The following is a 13,378-nucleotide window of genomic DNA, read 5'->3' on the forward strand; positions in this document are numbered from 1 at the left end:
CTTGCTTATTTAACTTATATGCAGAGTACATCATGAGAAACGCTGGGCTGGAAGAAGCACAAGCTGGAATCAAGATTGCTGGGAGAAATATCAATAACCTCAGATATGCAGATGACTCCACCCTTATGGCAGAAAGTGAAGAGGAACTCAAAAGCCTCTTGATGAAAGAGGAGAGTGAAAGCTGGCTTAAAGCTCAACATTCAGAAAACTAAGATCATTGCATCTGGTCCCATCACTTCATGGGAAATAGATGGAGAAACAGTAGGAACAGTGTCAGACTTTATTTTTCTGGGCTCCAAAATCACTGCAGATGGTGATTGCAGCCATGAAATTAAAAGATGCTTACTCCTTGGAAGGAAAGTTATGACCAACCTAGATAGCATATTCAAAAGCAGAGACATTACTTTGCCAACAAAGGTTCGTCTAGTCAAGGCTATGGTTTTTCCTGTGGTCATGTATGGATGTGAGAGCTGAAGAATTGATGCTTTTGAACTGTGGTGTTGGAGAAGACTCTTGAGAGTCCCTTGGACTGCAAGGAGACCCAACCAGTCCATTCTAAAGGAGATAGGTCCTGGGTGTTCTTTGGAAGATATGATGCTAAAGCTGAAACAGTACTTTGGCCACCTCACGTGAAGAGTTGACTCATTGGAAGACTCTGATGTTGGGAGGGATTGGGGGCAGGAGGAGAAGGGGACGAGAGAGATGGCTGTATGGCATCACCGACTCGATGGACCTGAGTTTGAGTGAACTCCGGGAGTTGGTGATGGACAGGGAGGCCTGGTGTGCTGTGATTCATGGGGTCGCAGAGTTGGACACGACTGAGCCACTGAACTGTTCTTTTCTAAAGCTGTTATGGCAGTTTGCCTTTCCACATGCATTTTACAATCAGCTTTTGTCATAAAGCTTGCTGGGGTTGACTGGAAGGAAATACAGGGAACCTATAGATGAAACTGGGAAACGGACAAGAGAGCTGTAGTACATGGGTTGAAGACTGTATCTTCAGGCCTGATTCCTCTCACCAGCGTTATCTTGCAGTTTTCAGCATACAAGTCCTGCACATACCTTGTTACACCAGTCTTTTGGGTGCACAGGTGAGGATGTCGGGTCCAGCTTTGTCTGCTTTTCTCCAATTACTGAGGTCTTTTGATTTCATCAGAATTTGTAGTTCTCAGAATACAAATTCTATTCACTAATTTTGGGGGGCAGGTTCTAAACAATTCTAGGGAGTAATTACTGGCAGTTCTCCAACATACTGTGGACCAACTCCCCTTTCCTGTTCTGTTTAGGCTATGAAAAATTAAATGCAAATGGAGAGACAGCCCTAGGGCTGGACAAAGGTGCTCTCAGATTTTATTGAACTGGGCTCAGAGGAGTAGTGCTGAGTCTTCTTGCTTTTCAGAATGTGAGTTGTTTAACTAAAATGACTTCAAGATTGAACTGCTGCTACTAAAGACACACCACACACATATCTGGAGTTCCAGTGGGCTTTTATTGAGATAAATTAACAAATCAAGATTTTATCCACCATCTTTTCTTTTAAATTCAGCAGACTCTGGTCAATATTATGTGTACATACAACGTAAGACATTCCAACAAAAACACAGCCCCACTGGAACATTTGCCAATTAACAGAAAGCCAATTTTCCCATTCCCCAGATGTTTTCAAAATTGAGTCCCAACTGTTCACTTCTCAGTGGAACTGGTCCCTTGTGGCTAGGGACACTGGTATCCTGTTTTTACTAAACAAAAAATAACTTGTCTTCGTTTTGTTTCAAAAAAGGGAATAGTGACTTTGTTTTCTCCAAGCACCCCTCCCCCACAACCACTGGTTAAAATACAGTAGCCTGTATCTTAATAGCCCAACCCTACCCCCTCCCTTGCCCTGCCCAGTACTGTCTACTGGAGAATTTAAATACACTTCTGTTGGAATCTGTCAGCTATGGAGGGGCACAGTCCAGGTGCCAGGCTAGCTCCCTCTGACCTCATGAACCTTTGGACACTTAACTCTTTACCTCAAAGATGAGTTTTTAGATCAGAAAGAAGTGGGTTTTCTTTGGAAGTTAAAAAACAAAAACAAAACCCAAAAAACTAAAGGTATGAAGTAGAACTACAGGCTTAAAAGGTCCACTAAAGTCACCAAGAAGTTGACTGCATCAGCTCCCATGAGGCCAAAAATTTTTGGCTTGACAAAGGTATTTTGCCAGAAAAATGATTCTACAACAGCTTAAGATACACAGAACACTGAAAAAAGTAGCAAATAAAAACAACATGGCTTAATTCCCAAGAATTTATTTCATCTTTTTGTTACTCATCTATAGTAAGGTCAGGAGTGTGACTAAAGGCAGTTTCTGATGAGGTCATGAGCTTCCAAAGTGTTTCTAAATCCTTAGTGCAGATACCCTCCCTCTTGGGGCAAAGTAACCTCCCTCCCACCCCTATTAAAAAAGAAAAAAGAAAAAAATTAAACCAAGTGATCAGAATGAGATGTTTTGATTCCAACAATGTACACTCAAGGCTTTGTGCTGAGTTGTCTGGTTCTAATCCAAGCATGATGGTATCAAACACAAAGCACAAGGCAAAGGAAAGATGCTCCCATCTCATTCTGAAAACAAATACTGACAACCAATCGCCTCCCCCCTCCCCCCCGCCCCTTGGGGCCAACCTGTAATGATGCTGGGACCAACCTGAAAATGATTTAGAGATTCTATTTAGGTTTCTCTCCCCCTTACTTCTTCCCATGGAAGATCATTTTAGAATAAATTTATTCCATTCCTAAGGGAAAAGGCAAGAAGGTTTCTCCATCGGAATGTAAGGAAGAGAGAGACAGCAAGCTGTGTAACAGTCCATAACTCATTACACGACTATATAACCACTGGTTAAACCAGGAGCTGATTGTAATTTAAATATTAAAAATAAGGGGAGTAGTTTTTATCCAAATGAACCACTGGAAAAATATTACCATTACTTAAACACCCAATACTGGAAGGAACAGAAAAACAACTAATAGTAACAATGCTCCTTATTTTAAGGGGGAATTGAAGAAAAAAAAAAAAAGACTAGGCTTTGACCTAGTTCGTAGAGCATCTTTCCATTTAACAATTCCTATTCAAGAGTCAAGCACCAAAACTGGACAGCTGCCTGTATAAGACTGTGTCCAATAGTGGTGTCCCAGATAGTTTTAAGTGCCACTCCTCATCAGAGGCTGTACTTCAGTAATACTTTCCATTTAAAGTCTGTGCTTTTAGAGGGACCCACAGGCACGTGGCACCAGGCAGAGCACAGTCTGAGGATGGCGAGAGACTGCGCTGTTGTTTAGTCACCCACTCTCTCTCTAGCGAGACACAAAATTGCGTTTATGAACTTTCCTTGTTTTTCTTCTATAATGAATGATCCCTCTTATCTCGCAAGAGATGGGGGGGGGAGAGAGAGCTGCATCAGTACAAGGGCAAGATTTTTTGGTCAAAAGTTGATGCCTTTTAAGTTCCCTCCCCCCACCCCTCCCTGGGAAAAGGTTACTTTCTTAATTAGGCCTTGCATTTAGTAACCAACATTGGCTGGAGACACAGTGTGGCTTGGATACCAGATAAATGAGTTATTCTTTTTTGGGTTTGTACTGTGCAGCTCTTGCTACAATTTTTAAGGAGTTAGGGCTATGTCTGATCAGGAGGCATCTGCAGGATTTTGATCCTCAAGGAATTTTGGAATTACAAATAATTTTGCTTAGAACTAGGCAGAGTCAAAAAAGCAACTTTGAATAACTGACTTCTTTATCCAGATGAGTTAAGCATGAAAGTTTATGTAAGACATATCCTGGAATATTTTAGGGTTTTAAAAGACAATGACAAATGAAAACCAATTTTTTTTTAAATTTTTTTTCTTTTTTTTTTTAATCCTAGATGCCTCCTGATTGACCTAGTATACTGGGTTAAAAGGGAATTAAAAACATTAAAAAAAAAGTTCACTGGTATTGATTCATCTCACTCCTTTTGCCTGGAGATCAGGCCAAACATCAAGCATGTTGGGAGGGGCACAATTTAAAGCAACACTATTGACTGTAAAGCATTTGCCAGCAATTTACAATGCAAAATGACAGGTAATTCTTGTCACAAAGCAAGAGAATGGCAAGCAGCTTTCTGCAGCATGAAAGTTAACAGCTCTCAGGGGTCGCCCGTTCCTGCAAGTTTATGTATCAAGGTGGGCAGAGGGCAACACACAAAAGTACAGGAGGTGATCCACAGAAAGTAAGCCCCAGAACTGCTGAAGTTACCAAAGCTGGTACTGGCTAATATTCTGAAATGCAAATCCATGCTTTATACATATACTGCTCAAAGACACTGCCGCTCAATCATATCCCCACACTGCAAGGCAAATTCTTTGTCCCCTTTTGCAGAGCTTGAAAAGTTTCTCAAACTTTTAAAAAAGGCTGGCGGGGAACAGTATCAGAGAGAACGTCTCAAAAAAATAACATCTTGAATTACAGGTTTCTGAAGCTTCCCTGTGCTCTCTGTCAGGCCTACTCCAAAGGTACTATGTGAGACAGTGTGGCAGCAGTGAACCGCAGACCTCTGGGTCTCTTTTCCAATGTAGGATTCCTGTAGAGGTCTGCTCTCTACAGTAAGAAGCCAAAATACTTTTTAGATTTAGTGTTGCGGAAAACTGAGCCCCTCTCATCTTTAGCTGCTCCCATAATCACTCTAATCCCCTTAATCCCAGCAACCTTCATCCAAAAAAAAAATATATATATATGTATATATATATATATATATATGAACCCAGAAAAAAAACCTATTTACAAAGTTTATACAAGTATACACACCCAATTTTCTATGGGACACGCTCTGCCACAGAGGAAAGAGGGTCAAAGGCTCTGACATGTCTACACATCAAGTGCCATAACTGCTAATGGAGGCGTATGTAAACCAGTCTTTAGTGTTCTGCTATAGAGCACAAAAGGCTTGTCATATGGCTCCTGCGATGATAGACTGCTCTTTCCTTTGGGAGCGATGATGTTGCATCTACTCAGCCCAGAAGAAATTTTTACTTGGGATTGTTTTTTTTGTTAAATACATGTATTTACAGTGCGGATGAACTGCAGTTGCATATCAACTCCTCCACATAAAGAAAAAGAAAATGGTGTTTAACATTACTAATACGTTTCATCTTCCAGCCCTGGGCTTGAGTATCGGGTAGAAAGGGAAGAGAAGAGACTTCAACTTGAAACCAAAATGAAAAGACGAAAATTTTTAAAATAAAGAAAAAAGAAAAAAAATACTATTGTTGATTCCTTGGGCTGTGTCTAAAAGATGATATTCTGAATGGTCTCATAGCATAAGGCACTTCGCACAAATAAGTAATAAGCTCTTCAGGCTTAAAAACGGATGAGTAACCAGGGAGAAGTTGAAATGCACTCAAGAGTCAGCTGTTGGAGAATTTTGAAATCGTAGACAAGCTTGTGTTCATCAAGGTTCTTCTCTTTTTAGGGTTTCTCCCCTTCTTTCTCTTCCTTCTTTGTCCCCCCTTCCCCAGAAAAATTTTTAAAAAACCAGCAGTTAGTGCAACTAATGTTCAGTCAGCACACAGTGCAAACAAGTGGAACAAAAAAGGTAAATTCCTTTTCAGCTTTTCTCTTCACCAGTTAAAAAAAAGAAATGTCTGAGCTCATAAGTCTTCATAGTTCCAAAATAAAAGAAGATGAAAAACCCACAAAGAGAAGAGCATTCCCCCCAAAATCGATGTGTCACAGATCCAAACGAGCCTTCCATAGTTTGTCAAAACCTAAAGAAAAAAGAAACCTAAAATTATCGCCAGTAAGCAATATAAACTAGGACACACACACACGTGAAGCACACATGAAGTAGGCGTTCACAAGTCCATCCCAAATGCTCTCCATAATAGCTTCTACTGAGCCTCTTTACACACTACAGAATCAGCTCAGGATTAAGGAATTTCCACTGGACATCCCAGAGACAGAATGAAATCCTGAAAGTACTGGTAGCAGGCAGTAGTCATCTGTGACAATTTTAAAAAGTTTTTTTAAATCCTATATGAACTCAACAGCCTGTCAGTGTACTAGCATACGTGAGCTAGTTTTTGTCCAAGAGTTTTGTGTTTGACAAGTAAATTAGGACAAAAGGTTAAAGTGAAGAGTTAATTTGGAGACTCTAAAAATAATGGGTAAAACGTTAACTGCTAATTTGAAAACTATCATCTCTGAAATCAGATTTTCCTCACAGGAATATTGGCTGTTTTGGAGGGTTTTTTCCTATGTTAATCAAGCCTTGTTTTAAGCATTTCTTCCCGAGTCCTATAGTCAACACAAGATGAAAAGGTGGATGCATGTGAGTCCAGCGGCCATTTAAAGTAAGGCAGTTAGTTATCCTCATAACCTGCTTATACCTTTACAATAAGGTTTTACAGATAATTTAACCTATTAAGGTATCCATTAGAAATTAAGAGTGAATGCTAACAGATGACTGAGTGATAAAGGAAAAGAGCAAAAATATTTTCATGTTCAAAATTGCTAATTTTTTTTGCTTCCATTATTTTAGAAGTCTGAATTTGTCTTAAGTACTGTTCATATACATTACTTAGGAAGACAGCATTCAAGAACTGCATTTATGGACTGGCCAGTAAGATCACTTCAACTGAGATACTTCCTGTTTACTGCCATTTATGTCAAGAGGTATTTCATCTTTTATGCTAATTGTATACGGTAGGACATCGCATCCCCCCTGGGGGAAGAGGACCTTGATCTCCTTCCTGGAAACATTATGCTTACTTGGCTATTTTCTCAGGTACACACATGCTTGTTAAGCTTTCTCATCTTCTACAGGCTCGCTGTGGTATTCTGCCACATACAGGCTCTTGTCAATGTTGCTTGGGATAGGTTTGATTTCTGTTCCCAGCTGCTCCTCAATACTTTTCAGGTTGAAGCGATCATCATATGTGATCAAGTTGATGGCTAAGCCAAGATGACCAAAGCGACCTGACAAAAAACAATTCTAATTAATGAGTTAAATATGGGAGTCAATGTGCAAGTACTAGTCTCTGTGGTAAATCCATATAGGATTAATGTTTTTATTTAGTGCCACTCATTCACAGCCTAAAGTAATAGTGTCAAAAGTTGCCAAAATACACAGTATAAAATACAAACAGTACAGTTACAAAAGTGAGGTTCTAATTTGTAAATCTTAAATTAGGCATCAGGTTATGTTAACTTAAAAATAAATGTTCTGGAAGAATTAGAAATTGATACATCAAAAAACAAGTTTAAATTCACTATTTTAATTGCTACCACACTCTACTTCACAAAAGGAACAAAATTTAGTGATTAAACTTCTCAAAAAACTTCCACAAAGAACATCTCCTTCCTTTTCCTCACCTGATCTTCCAATACGATGGAGATAGGTCTCTGCCAGCTTTGGGAAGTCAAAGTTTATTACCACATTCACAGCTTGTATATCAATACCTCGGGTAAACAAATCTTTAAAACAAACAAACAAAAAAACTCCATTATATCCTTCAATTTGGTGTCATAATACTCTTTAACATTTATTTCTAAAGGAACCTAAGCTTCACTCACTTCATGCAGTAATTCAAAAGGATCTGTAAATTACTGGCATTATTTCTCATGTGCATTAACCATAAGCAGCTTTCTGTTCACAAGTTACCTTTTCCCAGTGTTGTATCAAAGTTTTAAAAAATGGTCTGAGGTAACATAGTGCAAATCAAGGAAGGCTGAAAAAGATTATACACTCAAAAATGAGCTCCCAAGTATAATTTTCTTCACTCTATTTTTAAGTATTTAATTCAAGGTTAATAAGTTATTTTTAAAGTTCATTGCATAATGGAGAATACTTTAAAACAGAGGCAATCTACCAGCAGTAATTTATACTTTGTTCAGATTTCTTTAATCCCATTCTGCTGAATGATTTATAACAGGTCTGAGGTAAGCTAATATGCAAGACTATCCCTTCTACTTTTTTCCAGTCCCACAATTATTATGCTAATTTAGGCTTTGACAAATACACGCAGACACAACTCCAATAAGTTCAATAAGCTAATAACTAGGTTTCCCTGCACTTCTCAGCTCCACACGTCAAAATAATCCATGATGGTCAGACAAGTATTTCTAATATACTGGTTTGAATTTGTAACTTGTTATTTTCAACTGTCTCCAGATAAAATTTAAAATTGACATTCAAAGTCCTCTGTTCTATATTTTGGTTGTAACACATCTCAAAACTTCGACTATACCAACCTCACCCACTATACTTCTTTAAACTATCTTCTTAGCAATCTATAGATTACTTTTTATGCCAGGCCCCTAATGAAATATTCCTTCTTATCCAAGTCTAAAACTCATCTATAGCCTATAAATTACAATTTCATATTTTCTCAGATCACCTCAGCTAGTTATTTCCCTCTCCTATGAAAATTTAGGGTTATTTAATGTATATACCTCACACTTGCAAATTACTTTTACTCCCTTGGAGATCTAGCCCAATGCCTGTTTTTGTCAAATTTTACTGCCACATAGCCATGGCCATTTGTGAAATATACTGCCACTGAGGTAGAACAGCAGAGTCAAGTCACTTGTAACACAGACCACATAGTATGCAAAGTCTAAGATATTTACTACATGGACTTTACAGAAAAAGTTTGCAGGCCCAGCCTGAGGTTCTTAATGTCATCTTTTTATCTCTGATTAAACAACTACTCCTTGAGAGGGGTGGTACTTTGTATGTATTTACACATGTTACACATAAATGTTCAGTACTTATTTAACGATGTATTTGCCCACTGTTCTGAAAAATGAGAAAGAAGAAAGCACTGGCACTTCAAAACTTATCTGAGGGCAGCCTCAGCAAGTTAATGTAACCACAGCAGTAATTCCTAACAATGTGTGAGTTCTGTAAGTACCACCAACTCTTTCTAGGGGAAAAAAAGTATTTTTCCTTCTCAAGTAAGGAAATGGTTAATGGCAAACGGCACCTTTCTTCTTGTCTGTACAGCTGACCCTTGAACAATCAGGAGTTAGGGTCTCAGTTGAAAGTCTGCATATAACTTTATAGTTGGCCCTCAGAACCCATGCATTTCTGTATTTATCTCTGTGTATAGCTCAAAAATTAAAAAACAAAAAACTAGGTTCTTCCCTCTATCCAGAAACCTAGTTTAGATTATAAACCTAGTATCAATACTAAGACTATATTCCCAGTGTACAGACAGGAGGCTACTGAATCTAACTGTCCACACGCACCCCCAGTCCGCTTTTCTTTATGTAGTGAAATACACCAGAACACAAACTAGTCTGATTCTGGCAAAAGAAAGAAAGGCCATAATAAACATCCAAAACATAGTTTCTTAACATAATTCATTTTGCATATGCTAATAGAACTCACTCCTATATGCTAAAACTATTTAGAAAATACACAAACTCCAAAACTGGTTTAATAGGCAGAGATTAGGTAGGAGTGCCAAAATAAGTGTTTTGCAGTTTCAGGTACGGAACCTAATTTCAAAAGTTAACTACAAAAAAAAAAGTTACCTACAGCTCATTCTCAACTTCAGAAATTCTAGAAATGGTAGGAGAGGGAGCTGACTATGTAAGCAGCTTCACTGCAGGACAGGACCGAGAAAGAACAAAACTAGGAAGAAAAACAATGGGTAAAGGAATAGAAAATACCTACCAGTGCAAACAAGATTGCGGCATAAGCCATTTCGAAAATCATGAAACACACGATTTCGATGTTCCTAGGAATAAAGCAATGCATTTATTTGATTACAGCTCACACAAGCCTCCAAATTTCCATCATTTTTTTCTCCTACCCAAGCAGTTTCTTTATATCCAAATTTGTTTTCATGAATGAGAAAGGAGCCACATTCAATATACATTAAAAACAAAAGGTAGGAGAAAAAAAAAGTCTCCCGTGGGAATTAATAAGCAACAAATATACATGTATTCATATTATCTCAATTCTTAAAGGTATTTTTTTTTTGCTGGTGTGGGTTTTAAGTGACAATATTCACCATATTTACTTCTAAAATGTTTCAAATAAAAGATGCCAAAAGTTTAGCTTAACTGAAACATCTACTACTCATCTTTTCAGTTATTATATACAAAAGCTAAAAATAACTACTTTTCAAGTTAAATAAAAATGAAAACACACTAACTCAAGCAAAATCAATAAATCTACCATCTGGCAAACTGGTCTTTCTTTTCAATGCAATGTTCCTCCACTCTGAAATATTCTCTTCAATTGTATACACCATTTCTTGTGATAATTTTAATATTAGGTGCCTACATGATGGCACCTGCTGATCCATGACAATAAGCTTCTTTGAAAACCATATGTGAGCTGATTAAGTTCTTAACCTGTCAGACTACAGAAACTGCTTTCCTATCATGAAATTTCACAATGTTAATTAGCACATACAAACACAATATGTTGATAGTTTTGAATTTATTTTCTGTTAAATCAAGTTCTGAAACAGATTACATCCTTTTTCTAAAGGCAAACAATAAAGAGAAAAAGATGAACCTGAGAAGGTACACAGATAAACTAGAACCTTCTACAAACCTTCCAAAACTGTGGCTGAAAGTCACACATAAAGTGGCCTCCGAAATGTAGTATAACTGAAGACACTAAATTTTAAATAGTTTAATGTTGCTAGTGGTTACTGTACTAAACACTAGCCCAAATCTAAGATTATGGGGAAGGAAGGGAATAAAATCTCACATTTCTATTATGCTTGGCAACTGAGAAACTATTCATTCATACACAATCTCAATCTTCCTAAAACCTTGTGAAGTAAGGTTCTTCACATAACAGGGGTAATAATATACTATTACCCCTGTTTATAGTTAGGAAACCTTACCCCACAGAAGTTAAAATGAAGGGTCCTTTGCCTACTAAACAGTAATTTATTCTTAAACTCAGGGCACTTGGAAGAGCATTAAAACAAAATTCAAGAAATATTCAGAAAAAGCTTAAAAAAAAATCTATGTAAGTACAAGTTTTACACTCACCTGCCTCATTTTAGCATGGATATAGAAGCAAGAATAACCCAGTTGAGAAATCTTCTTGGCTAGCAATTCAACTCTCTGAGAGGAGTTACAGAAAATAATCGACTGGTTTATCTGAAGCTGAGCACAGGAGAGAGAGAAAAAAAAGACATAAGAAAGAAAATAAAATATTGACAAACAAATGTTGAAAACACTAAGAATTATAATCTCATGACACAGGAAATGCAAAACTATAAAAATTTTAAGTACTATTCATTTAATAGTAGTTGCAGTTAAGCACAGTTAATATACGACCACTCCCTCCAGGGGAAATAGAGGGTTAGGTTCCTGTGAGGAACTCGTAACTTTTTTCATCAATGGGTCAACAGATAATCTGGTTTTATGCATGTTACTGAGTATTTTTTGGCTGCACCACATGGCTTGCAGGATCCCAGTTCCCTAACCAGGGATCTACCCAGATTCCCTGTATTGACAGTGTGGAGTCTTAGCCACCCGACCACCAGGGAACTCACCCCATGTGTTACTGTTTTAAAGACACCTTATTTACTCATGGCCAACAGCACTATAACTCAGGTCTTTATGAAGTTTATCTAATACATTATCTCTTCTTAGGAGCACTGGACAACATGTCAGCACTATGCCTAAGGACCATTTAAAACAGTGGAATCAAGAAAAACGCACAAAAAAGTGGGGAATGTGGCATTAAATAGACTGTGAAAAAGGTGTTCATTTCTGAGCTCAAACAAGAGGGCAGGGATAAACAGCATGAAGTCTCAAATTTTTCACGTGTGTCTTCAAAGAGCATCTGAGTACTGACCTCAGGGTGACAAGAAAATTCTGGCAAGTAGGCAAACTTGCAAAAACACATCTACTTAGAACAATTATAATTACTGAGAATAATGGGATTACCTATAATTAAGGTCAAATTATTTTAGAATCAAATTAAAAGTGCCTATGACCTGTCAATGATACAGTATCAGCTTCAGATCAACAACTGAAACTACCTTTTAGGAAAAACTAAGGACTTTTTTTCCTGAAAATGATGAGAAAACTGATACAACTGTTTTATCGAGGTTAAGAAATGGATAACATTCAGCAGTTGAAGTCTAACTGGCTCACCCTGGAGAAAAGTGTGTTGAGGCAGTGTACTTTTTGGCGCTCAGTTACATATGCGTAGTACTGGGTTACTCCCTTCAAAGTTAGTTCCTCCATCAGGTTAATCTCATAGGGTTTTTGCAAATGGGAATTCTGAAGGAAAAAAAAAAAGTCTTATAGTTAAAGCAGAGTTTATTTCTTTAAATAAACTTTAACTCAAAATATATCCTCATACATGTCTGTCTGATAAACTTTTTTTTTTTATAAACTCTTAATTGAAGGGATGCAGCTCTTTAAAATATATAATCTGCCATTACCATAAAATGGGAGATCTAACGTTCAGATATACAGCTAAGTTATTACTATTTTGTACTTTAAATATAGGATTATGCTATAATCAATTTATCTAGCATCAATGGCTATGTCAGACACCAGCTTAATGAACAAGTAAAAATCAAAATACTTTTGTTATCTTAAAACTTGAAACCAGCATAAAATATACACTAGTAATATAATGTAATTATGGATAAAAGTACACTCATGGGCAACAGGAAGGTACTGCTTCTAAGTACAGATTTATACTCACCATGAACTTCTGTACACTAAGAGGGAAAGTAGCAGAATATAATAAAATCTGTCTGTTTTTAGGTAGCGTGAGAATAATATCCTCCATTATCTGCACAAAATCCTGTGACAGCAACTTATCTGCCTGCAGTACAAAGAAAAGATGATCTTAAACAAAATGAAATCATGTCTAAGGTTTCTGGTTAATAAGGAATCATTCCAGCAAGAGAGTTCACAGAATGTTCCTGGCTGTAAACATTATATAGTCCAAAGGCACCAACACACATTCAGTGATACAAAAAGGGGAAAGTCTGTAATACTGATCTAAGGGAAGAAGACTCCTAGACAGACATAATCCTTATTCCCATAAAAAATTTTAATGTGATTTCCATTAAAGAGACAAAATCACTACAGATGGTGACTGCAGCCATGAAGTTAAAAGACGCTTACTCCCTGGAAGGAAAGTTATGACCAACCTAGATAGCATATTCAAAAGCAGAGACATTACTTTGTCAACAAAGGTCCGTCTAGCCAAGGCTATGGTTTTTCCTGTGGTCATGTATGGATGTGAGAGCTGAAGAATTGATGCTTTTGAACTGTGGTGTTGGAGAAGACTCTTGAGAGTCCCTTGGACTGCAAGGAGATCCAACCAGTCCATTCTCAAGATCAGCCCTGGGATTTCTTTGGAAGGAA

General features: G+C 37.5%; 1 protein-coding gene across 10 annotated transcripts in view; it reads right to left on the bottom strand.

Annotated features, from left to right (window-relative positions):
• Window positions 1-1,470: 1,470 nt before the first annotated feature.
• The window catches only part of DDX6 (DEAD-box helicase 6), a 31,762-nt gene continuing 19,854 nt past the window's right edge, over window positions 1,471-13,378 (bottom strand). For 6 of the 10 annotated variants that reach the window (XM_086339565.1, XM_086339566.1, XM_086339564.1 and 3 more), the window contains 7 exons: window positions 12,708-12,830; window positions 12,146-12,274; window positions 11,030-11,146; window positions 9,690-9,753; window positions 7,382-7,483; window positions 6,779-6,985; window positions 1,471-5,775 (listed from right to left, as the gene is read on the bottom strand). In XM_086339565.1, coding sequence (XP_086195691.1) covers window positions 6,810-6,985; window positions 7,382-7,483; window positions 9,690-9,753; window positions 11,030-11,146; window positions 12,146-12,274; window positions 12,708-12,830 — 711 coding nt within the window. In that variant the 3' untranslated portion in view covers window positions 1,471-5,775; window positions 6,779-6,809. The remainder of the gene's footprint in view (window positions 5,776-6,778; window positions 6,986-7,381; window positions 7,484-9,689; window positions 9,754-11,029; window positions 11,147-12,145; window positions 12,275-12,707; window positions 12,831-13,378) is intronic. The other 4 variants (XM_086339571.1, XM_086339573.1, XM_086339570.1 and 1 more) reach the window with 1 other exon arrangement.

Source organism: Bos grunniens, chromosome 15, assembly GCF_055505025.1.
Source record: "Bos grunniens cultivar Pamir isolate PY7600 chromosome 15, Bosgru_T2T1.0, whole genome shotgun sequence".
Classification (NCBI taxonomy): domain Eukaryota; kingdom Metazoa; phylum Chordata; class Mammalia; order Artiodactyla; family Bovidae; genus Bos; species Bos grunniens.